Source organism: Trachymyrmex cornetzi, unplaced genomic scaffold (assembly GCF_001594075.2).
Source record: "Trachymyrmex cornetzi isolate Tcor2-1 unplaced genomic scaffold, Tcor1.1 scaffold45, whole genome shotgun sequence".
Taxonomy (NCBI): domain Eukaryota; kingdom Metazoa; phylum Arthropoda; class Insecta; order Hymenoptera; family Formicidae; genus Trachymyrmex; species Trachymyrmex cornetzi.
In genome coordinates, this window is record NW_017299289.1 from 79703 (window position 1) to 90863 (window position 11161).

The 11161-nt window shown below is 36.3% G+C and overlaps 1 protein-coding gene across 1 annotated transcript in view; it reads right to left on the bottom strand.

The window, feature by feature from the left end:
• Positions 1 to 524: 524 nt before the first annotated feature.
• LOC108764760 (ubiquitin carboxyl-terminal hydrolase 31) overlaps positions 525 to 11161 on the bottom strand; it is a 20256-nt gene continuing 9619 nt past the window's right edge. Inside the window, exons 3-5 of the mRNA XM_018513135.1 lie at positions 4127 to 4500; positions 2325 to 3741; positions 525 to 2187 (exon numbers count right to left, since the gene is read on the bottom strand). Coding sequence (XP_018368637.1) covers positions 2065 to 2187; positions 2325 to 3741; positions 4127 to 4500 — 1914 coding nt within the window. The 3' untranslated portion in view covers positions 525 to 2064. The remainder of the gene's footprint in view (positions 2188 to 2324; positions 3742 to 4126; positions 4501 to 11161) is intronic.

Below are 11161 nucleotides of genomic sequence, written 5' to 3' on the forward strand. Positions count from 1 at the left end.
GAAACGTGCTCGCGGAAAAGTTTAAGTCAAAAAGATGCCGTTTTGATGTAGAAGAGGAAGAAAAACATCTCGCATTTTGTCTCATCGTATTTATTTTCCAATTATTCAAATTATTCACGATTTCTGCCATATCGTCGGTAAGATATCAGAATTGCAGCGCCGTCTCGGTTACTTAAGTCCCGTTTTATTTGGTCGATAAGTAAAGAAGTTCGCAGAAGAGAGTTACCGCTAATCCTAAAAAGATATTCAAAAAGACAAGGTATGCATATATGTATACATATATATGTATATATACGGTCCAACACAACGAATTGTAGAATATCACGATATCATTTCCCGCTTCTCTTTGTAAACGTGTAACAAAATGCAACGAACGACGAGAGCCGTAGATCGAAGAACGACAAAGCTGTATGTACTGTTGTAACGTGCTTAAAAGTGGAATGACACATTTCTCCCGTATATATATATACATATACATCCTCTATTTATTTCAATGAAAGAGTAAGTGATATTTAATAGTGTGTGTGTGTGTGTGTGTGTGTGTGTGTGTGTGTGTGTGTGTGTGTGTGTATATGTGTATACATCCTCAGTCGATTGATGGAACTTATAAAATCATAATCCGCGAATAGTAAACACATTTTGTCATTTGCACTCTAATCATCGTTACTGACTACCCGTGTCCACGATACGTGTGACTAGTAATAAATGTTAATTAATAAAATAACTTAAACATCTTTCACTCATATAATCTTGTTATGTATACATATATATATATTTATAAATTCTCGCTTTCACGCTCGCGCTTGTTCTCACGTTCGTACTTTACTCAACATCCGATTGGAATGATTGTTAAAATTGAGAGATTGAAATCAATTCAATCGCGAGATAAGAAACCAACTGTGGATTTGTCTTGTTCTTCGTTACGTAGAAAAGCCGTATCGCTCTCTAAAATTGATCACTCATTTTTTCACATTAATAGAGCGCTGTGACCACACAGTCATTGGAAGAACTTGACTGTAGGCTGTGATATAAACTATAACTTTCACAAGTGTTTCCTAAACGAGATGCCTAAATCAGACGAGGATACTGTGAAATTAATGTTACACAATTCGGTGGCTCTCGCAAAAAACAGTCTCGATATCTAAAATAAAACGCTTGTTTGTGAGTAATACGCTTATGATTAATATGCTTAATAATGTGACGTGTGTGTATCAGTATTAATTACTTAGATAAGGCCACTAGTGGATGATACAGGTATAATATAAATATTACAGTTATAAGCATATAGATTCTCAAAGCAACGGTCGAGTAGTTACACAGTATGTCCAGAAACGATCAATCGTAGAGAAAACGAGGTGTGTATTTTTAATGCAGGATTTGTAACGTACAAATTTGTTTTTCGTTATTGTCATATACTTTCATTGTAAGATGACACGATGCGAACGACGTTTGTCGATCTGGAAATATCTTTTCCCTCCTCTGGACATAGGTAGAATTTAATTGCCTATTGCATTCAAGATATCTAACTGTATAATATAAACACTAAAGGTTTCTTTTCCTTCTCTTAAGAATATACGCGATTCTTCATATACTGAGTATAAGATTTGTCTTTCTTTTAAAAAGTTATCTTAGCTGCTATCATATAATACAATTCACGCGAGCTGTATACAAACATGGTATTACAATTACAAAAATTACTAATGCCTCGTATTTCTATTTATCGTTCGAAAAATCGTTTGGGTGTAGATTTGTTACACCTCTCTTTCGAAATAACATGCGCGAAGAGAAGTACGCCGCTGAAATTCATCATCCACATTGGCGTCCATGAGAAAGCGATTTTATATATAAATTCAAGGTGAAGGAACGATCTTTTGTCGTCTCTCAACGTATCGCATCCCCCGTTCAGTAATCGAAAAATAACGGATTTATATACTCTATCGGGGAATTGTCTTTCTTCTTTTTTTTAATCTCGCCACTCGATGTTGTTCAAACATCACGGCACACCAGGCACTGTACATTGAGCATTGCTCGAGCCAGACCTCTCAGTCTGGCTTATATCGTGTGTTACAACGTGGATTCGTGTATCACCGTTGTATTCGGATCACTGCTAGCAGTCTGAATTATTGCTGGCGGTATGTGTGGCGTCAACGTGATGGATGAAGTCTTGCGCACAGGTTTCGGGGAGGCCTGCAATTAATATTACGATGAAAATTAGTCGATTAATTTACTTTTATCATTCAATGTTATTAATTAAAATCCAGTATTATAGCTCTTCTACTGCACACACAAATATATCTGATTTGAATATAACATACATTACATACCCATTCTCTTCTACAAGGTGCTTCGTCGTCTGAATAATGATCGATCTGCCCAATATCGGTTTCTGTCACTGCGTTCCTCTTCTTTGGCTGCAGAGTCGCGTAGTTGCCGCAGCCTCTAGTGAAGTTAGTCATATTCTTCTCTTCGACGATTTTCTCCTGACACAGTATCTCTTGGGATTTACTTTGCTTGTTGTTCGTTACGTCACTGGTACTTTTATTATTGAAATAAAACGGTGGCATTTTCGATACCCAGTGATCTAGACCAGAACCAGCCGAGCTCGTTGACGCCGCGGACGAATTTCCCGTCGAATTATTGGACAGGCCCCTTCGCTGATAGAACAGCATGTACGCCGAGTTTGTAATTAGATTCGTGTCATTAACCGCTTCCACGCGCGTGTCATCGAAACAGTACCACTGCGTATCGTATGGATTTCTGCAAAACGCCGTGTAATGTCCGCCCTGTAAGTCCTGCCCGTGATGATTGCATATCGCATAGAGATCGTAGACATTCTCGTCATACTTGGGGATATTGTGTTGTCGCGGTCGTGGTTTTTTCCAGGGCGACCAACCCAGACCACCCAAGCTAGTAACGTTATTATGCGTCGCCTGAACTCCATTGTGAGCGAGATGTGGTGTCATGTCGAAACCGTACAAAGGGAAGTCCACTAGCATAGTCAGCTTGGACGTTGACCGTTGCTTAGATTGCTGACGAAATCTTTTCAAGTGTATGACTAATATATCAGGCAATGACCAGAGACCTAGTTTTTTTACGACTTCCTGCTTCTTGTTGCAATAAGGACAATGCCATGCGTCTTCCGCACCCAATATCTCCGCTCGCGTATACAGATCAAAACATTCCTCTAAAGTTACCGCGCCGCCCAGCTCGGAATTAGTTTTTAACTGTTTCACGCTGGCGTGTTCCTCAATCTGGTCGCTATCGTCCTGTATAATATTGCATTTAGTAGCCTCGTCCCACTCGAGGATCAACTTTACATGTTGTGGACCCGAGTCGTCGGCGCAAAGCGCTAACGCTTGTTCGATCTGCTCCGTGTAAAGAGGATGCTCTACGCAAGGATCGATGCAGGGATGCTCGTCTTGGATCGGCGTCGCCGCCGGATCGGCAACGCGGATATTGAAGAGACCCGGGCTTTGGCTGGTTGTGAGAACGTCATCCGCTAGCGTGCTATGCATCTCCTTGAGTAGAAGCTTCTGCAGATCCTCATAGGACGTCTCGCGTGACACCTGCATCGTGTACGGACTGCCGAAACGTTGCCTCAGATCCCCCTTTACGAGAACGTTGATCCAAACTAGCAAGATATACGCTTGCTCCGTAGGTTCCTTCAATTGCGGCAGCTCAATGCAATACAGTGGATCGTTTTCCATAATAACGGATAGAGGCTGACAATCAGAGAAGGTTCTGCAGAAAGAAAAAAAAGGAGATATATATCATTCTTTTTATTTCACTATTATGATATAAAGAAACTGTTTAACATACAAACCAATTATAATAAAAATTGCAAAACGATAAAAAAAGGTTGTATCCTTATACCTCGACATTTTTCGTACTTTCTTTTGCAATATGTGACTGAAATTTATTCTGGTACAGTATGATTCATTTATTGTTTCTTTTTACAAAAAACAAAAAAATTCACAAAATTTATTATAAGAGAAGTTTCGCATTATAAAAATACATAATTTTCTATGCTTACTTTTCCGCAATACTTATTCTCAACGCTAATAGTTTCCTTTTCACCTACAGAGTGCAATATATATTTTTGAAAGTTTTTAAATTGCAATTTAACCTGTGAAATCCTTCTTCGTGAATCTCGGTCAATAACATATGATTCTCGTCTACGCCAGTGTCACTGGCTAGGATTTCTCGGAGCTCTCTCACGTTGGCAGCCTGATTCACACTCACGCCAATCTTGACTTGCCGCGGCTGCTGTGATGTGTAGAGGACGTTCACGTAGAGATTCATCTGCCGATGATTCTGCGGCACCGGCACCGACACGCACAGGAAGGGGTCGAAGGTGTTCGACTGTCGGTGGCATCTTGGACAAGTCAGACTAGACCGGAACTGCGCTTGAAATACGGCGTGTACAAAGGAGTTGTTACACCGCACATGATTTGCAAGCGTCTCGGCGGCGACGATGTCGTCGGGTCTGCCGAATGAATTCTGCGAATGGGAAAACGAATTAGAGCGTGTTAAATGACGTTAGATATTTGATTTGTGAATATTTTAATAAAATGAAATTATTTCAATAATAAAATATCTATCGCTGCTTTACTTTAAAAGCAACACAACTAAAAAAAAATTACATTTTCCATGAAAAAAGCAAAAAACTATCAATTTGACAGAAAATAATTCACTAATCAAATAATACTGAAAAAAAGAATATATTCTTAACATGATTAAATATTACTTTTGTCGCTTATATTCCACAATCCTTAAAAAACCATACTTTTTTTTATAATTGATAAATGACTGACGATATGTTTAGATCTTTTTTGAGTTATGACATGTTTTACAATTTTTTCTAAAATTAAGTTAGTTCACACTTCTGATGGATTGATAAGGTAACCTCAATTCATTCATAGTAATAATTCGAAAATCACGTTTCTTGAATTGTGTCACTTTAAAGTAAAAGAGCAATATCTCGTTGTCAATTTTACTCGACAAACAAATGCATCAACCCGTAACGAGCTGAGCTCTCTCTCTCTCTCTCTCTCTTTCTCTCTCTTTTTTTTTCGCAACTCTATTTTGCAGTGCGGTTTATGTAATCTGGCAAAATGGGTTTGAGGCGAGGCTGTCTGCCGCCGCGAGCCGCGAGCACGAAGCCGTACGCACGCCGTATGCCAGCGACGCCGCGACGCGACAACGGCGGCGCGTTCCTCGCGAGTGTGAATCCCGGAGAGCGTGGGGTCCGCGACCGCCCTCCTTCTTGATCCGTCGTTAATGCGAAACTCGGTTATCGCTCAAAGCGCATAACGACAATCATCTATAACGCGTCCGTGTTCTATTAATAGATTGCCGCCGTCGCAGCCGCCACTCGCGCCTCCTCTTTTTCCCTTCGCCGTAAGGAAGACACGCGGAGCATCAGGAGGAAGAGCCGACCGAGTGCGCTAACCAACTCCGCGTGGCTTCGGCACAATTGTCGCCGGCATGCTAAAACGCTGCGCGCTCATTAACGTAAGCCGTTGCACTTAGCGACCTAACGTCGTGACTTGATGCACCGATTGCACACAGAGAAAAAGATTTCTTTGAAAGTGATAAATTTTTTTGTATCCAAATAAATTGGTTATTTGGAATGGTCCAAACAAACCAATGTTTGAATTAATAAGTGCGATTGTTTCAATTTGAAACAATGTATATCTTTGTCTTAAATACATTATTTGTTTGAACAGATAATATCTATCTTCAGTATTCGCGTCATCAGCTGTACGGCACAAACATAATTGATGTAGCACATAGCACTGCTTATTTAATCCTGTTGTTAGACGTAGTATAAGCCATTGTTTCCATATTTTCGATCAAAAAATGTAATGATTATTCTAAGAAAGCAATTATTTGCATGGAATAACCTAACCTCTATGAATATATTTTGCCATTTTCAAATAAACAATTTGTTTTATTGTTTGTATTCATTGTAACCAAATAATATATTATGTAATTGAAAGATATTACTTTAAATAATAATGTTATTTCTATTACAGATTTCTCGAATGAAACAACAAAATTTTTATTCAAACAAATAATATTTCGTACAAGCATATGTTGTTTCAATAGAACAAATTTTAGTCAAATAAATAGGAATACTAAATCCAAAGAAAAATCTTTTTCTCTGTGCACGAAGGAGACAATAAAAGATTCCCTTTGCTTCATTCAACTCGACTACGGAAATTCAACAGACGCGGAGTCTTAAAATAATCCATAACATTGCAATTGTTGTATAAAACCGGAGTGATAAGCTCTGATAACGATTTCGCTATTCGATAGAGCGAAGAACTGAACGATACAATCGAGTGATATGACATAACTAAACGTATTAAAAACCTGCGCTGCCGCATTCCGATATTTTATTATCAACTAGAGTACTCGCGTTCGCGTATAAACATTTTCAGAGATACTCCGAGTATCATAATTTCAATTTCCAGTATTTAATTCGAATAAATTAATAAAATGTTTGATTTAATCGAGAGAATTTATTGAGAGAGTTCTTTAATTTTGTTGTCGAATGCAATTTCGTTTTCATTTCGTTTCAGTCTGATTTCAGCCCAGCATAGATACGACCTCCTCTTAATAGGATAATAAATATCGAGGTTGTGCGTTTTCGTATAGCCTTCGAGTCGGCCGCAGACGCGACTTCACAGAGAGCTGCAAGAACCCGCGAGGTAGCGGTACATCGTGGCATTCAACGTATTGTGGTAAAACTTTATTGCCTGCAACTATTCGAACTTGCCGCAAGTAGCGCACATCGTGTAAGTTATAGGAGTCATTATTGGCCAACCGTTCGCACATTGTCCATCTATTTATTTCGTTACTAAGTAAACGGAATATAACAATCCTTGAAAGAAAATCGATAACGTCGAGTTTGCAAATAGCCGGCGTTTCTATAATTCCCCAATAAACCAAATAAAATTAAGTAAATTGAGGAAATAATTAAGGAGAAGGATAATGAGAGAAAGGGAGAAACATCACGATAGAATAATAAGTGAAATGGGACCGATGTGTTAACACCGAATAAATATTGACATTTTCGGTCAACGAGCGGGATCTTAATAACAAAAGCATAAAGGCGAAAGATATGAAATCCACAGGTATTATTATTAGATTCCGCCTGACGATTGAAAATGTCAATATTAATTTAAACGAAGATCAATATAACTCTCAATTTTGAATGGTGACAATTTGAAAGGTGACACACAAATTCAAATTTTAGGAACTAGTATTGATCGATCGCGTCATGTGCTGTGGAAAGTTTGATATTTTTTAATATAGCTTGAAATTGAAAAAAAAATCGAAACGTTTGATTTCGTGTTTCTTAAATAAATTGTGGTTGAGAATTACTGAGAATTAACCCTTCTATCTAAGTACCATTTAATATTAATATATTACCACGATAAAAATTTTTTAAGTCATTTGTGACAGAACGTTCCATTATATAACATAAAAGCTTTGACACAATTCCAATAAGTACCAATGAGAGATCGTACTGGAAGATTACGTAATACCTCGAGCGACATATTTTAATGATGAAAGGTATCGGTGACCCTCGTTAACACAGAACGTTAGCGACCGGCACGCAGAGCTTCGAGGACTCGTTCGCGCTTTCCGAAGCCGTGTAATTTGTAACACGCGATGAAAAACCGCAGAATGGGATAATCACCGGAGTGATCGCGCAGGATGTATCAGCGATCCGGTTGCCGGAAGTAATTTCCGATGCGTACGGCTGGAACGACTCGCGCTCACAATTGGTCAATGTCACGCCCGGTGCACGTGTACTCGACTCGTAAAACCATCGTTACATTCGCACATATACATGCCGGTAACCTTACAAATATCCGACCCCCGCCAATCTTCCTAAAGGAATACCGCTAATAGATTAGTCAGAGATGCATTAGAAACACTTCGATCTGTTTAGCGCGACCCCGTTCTCGTAGAAGCGAATTACTCATAGATTACTGCGATCGATATAGATATCGTAACATTGCACCGAAAGAATAATTTTGCTTAAGATCTAAAATTTTGCTGAACGCAGATCTGAAAGTAATTTTGTTGGATAATTAAAATAATTACGTTAAAAACTTCAAAAAAAAAAGAGCAATACTGCAAAAAATTTGACGTTCTAGCAGTTTTCAACAAAATTATTTTGATGGCCCGATTTTTTTTTTCAGATCTATATCCCCAGTAAATTTTAAATCTTTCAATAAAATTATTCTTTCCATATGTGCATATGAGTCAGTTTTACATTTTTCTTCATCCCACAATACATGACGTGCCTGTAAAATTATATTTTAATTTTCAAACTATTTGCGAAACTCTCCCAATTATCATAAATTCGCATTCTTCATATTTTACAACATATTGTTATAATATTTATTTAGTTTATTTTGTAAAAACGTAAAATCGCAAATCTGAAACTTTATATTGATCCAAATTTTTGTTTGGTTTAAATTTTTCTCGAATTATGTACTTTCTCACAAAGTTAATCGCGCAATTTGACTGCTTCTCAATTTACGAAAAATCAGAAGGATCGATGAATTGCGAATTCCGTTTGTCAGTTTCTGTCGACGCAGTGAATCATATCAAAGAGAAAAAACAAAAACGAATGCAGAAGGATATCTGCTTTAAAATAAGAGCACGATAATGCACTTTCCGGTTTTACAACAATCTTTCGTTTTTATTATGAAACGTTTAATTTATATTTGAAAGCATTTAAAGATAATTAATTACCGATAAATATATACAAATCAGCAAATACAATTATAATATTGTACGGAAATATAGTTATAAATTATACATGCGTTATTTAGAAATATGCATTATATAAAATGAATAAACATAAGTCTCATTATATTCAACATGCATACCGCGTGATTTAGTTGACTATATTTAGAAACATTCATAATAACAATATATCACTTTTAAAAAACAAAAAGTGCTTTTTCAAACTTAGATATTTCGATATTATCGACGTTTTATTCAAAGAAAGGAATGTTTTAACTTTTGCAAAAGCAAATGCTCTTAATATTATATGAATAAAAATAAAAATAATTTTGTTCAATTACTTCATATCATTACATATTTATCAAGAAAAAAACATATAATTTACGTTATGATAACATTACTGTGACGATTATAGTTTGTAATAAGCTACTACTATGCATTAGGAAAAGTTTAGTATCTTTAGCAAAAAACTGTCTAGTTGAGGCATTTTTTAGCAAATAATTTGTTTATACATATAACAGAAAATTTAGTTGCTTTTGCAAAATAATTTCTTTGCTTTGTAAATAACAAAAATATTTATTTATACCAACCGAAACAATTTTGTTTACGTAAAATTATAGTTTTATTCGATACATTTCAACAAAAAATTTTTGTTTGTTGTACTTCAATCAAATGTTCGTTGTTAAAACAAAATTTTGGTTCATGTACAACAAAACATTTTTCTTAGTGTGTGCATGTGATTACTGAGAAAATATATTCGTCTAAACAATTTTATCATAAGATATAAAATCTCCCTCTCTCTCTCTCTTCTTCGAGATACAAAACAAAAAGATTGAAATCTATTCTCTTGTGCGTCGCTGTTTTTCCTTAGTAAGATATCGACAAATAAAGTGCCACTTCGCCATTTGATATGTCTAGCGATAAGTCTGTGATATACGATTCCCTATACAACTACAAAAAAAAAACGATTTCTTTTATTACGAATTGATTTATGCGACGTTTTACGTGAGTTTCGCTGATTGGTTGCGATTTGCGGTGACGCAATATTTTTGAATGCGTGCGTATTGCATACACGATCATCGATGCGTGGAATTCGAAATATGTGCAGGAAGAGCCGCGGGTTCTTCCTTTTTTGCACAGTTCGTTCCCGCGTGTGCGTACGAAACGCAAGAGAATAGGTCACGCAAGGATGATGGATGTAACATTCTTTTTTTCGCGTCTGTGTCGCTCTCGGACGCTATATAAATAGCGTTACGTAAATATTTTGCTAATAATTACGTTGATTTCCTTTCCTCCTCTGTACTAGAAAACGAGTTACATTCATGTCATCCGGTCGGATCAGATATACATGCAACCCGCTTCTTAAATAGAAGTCTTTTTTTGTAATTATTGACAAAGCCGGTTTTACGAAGATGGAAGATTTCGCCACCTGATTCGCAATTACGACATGTAATCGATGAAATTAGTACATCATATTACAGACACACACACACAATGGGAGATATAATTATTCTTCTTTAACTGAATTCAAACTGAATTCACAATTTAGTTTCAGTCTTGCATCAAATTTAAATTATTAAGATACGAATTATTCATGTATTATAATTAATTCAATTAGTTTACCATCAATAAATTAATAATGAATAATTACTAAAACAAAAAAAAAAGATGTTGATTGAAATCTTATTAAAAAATTTCGATATTTTCCGGATTTTCCAGATCAAATAGTATTTCAAAATTCCAGGTAAGATTGGAGAACTTTTTAATGCAATTTTGAAATAAATTGCAGCACAAGCAACGCAAGTAAATTATAAACTAATAGAAGACAAGATTCCACGAGACTATGACCCGTTTCTATCACTTTTGCCTTAATCTCCAGTTTAGCCAAACTTTCGTTAAAACTAAACCTAGACTTGGCGTTGATTGGTTTCTACCACGGTTACAATGCAAACGTTTAGCTAAACTTATAACCTATGTGTCGTAACTTAAAGAAATTACTAAATCTCAGTCGTTGATTGGTCCAATATTGGTTCTAACAGTATTGTACGGCAACGTGCAGCATCGTGTTATGTGAATACTCGTGTAAGGAGCATAACGGTACAAATTAAATTAAAAATGAACGTAGAAGACATAATAAGTAATAAACAACGTAAATGTGCTACGAATTTTTGGAGGCCGAGAAAATTATTTTAATAGATTTAGCAACTCATTATAAAGATGTGATAGAAAATAAAAGATCTGATATGATAACCTGTAAAAAGAACAAATATTGGAAAGTAATAGAATAAAAGTTTAATAGTACTAGTAGGGGAAGCCAAGCGGGGATTTTGGGATTTACTCGAGCGCGTCAGAATAACATAAAGGGGGAAAGCTTGCACCCTAATAAGTA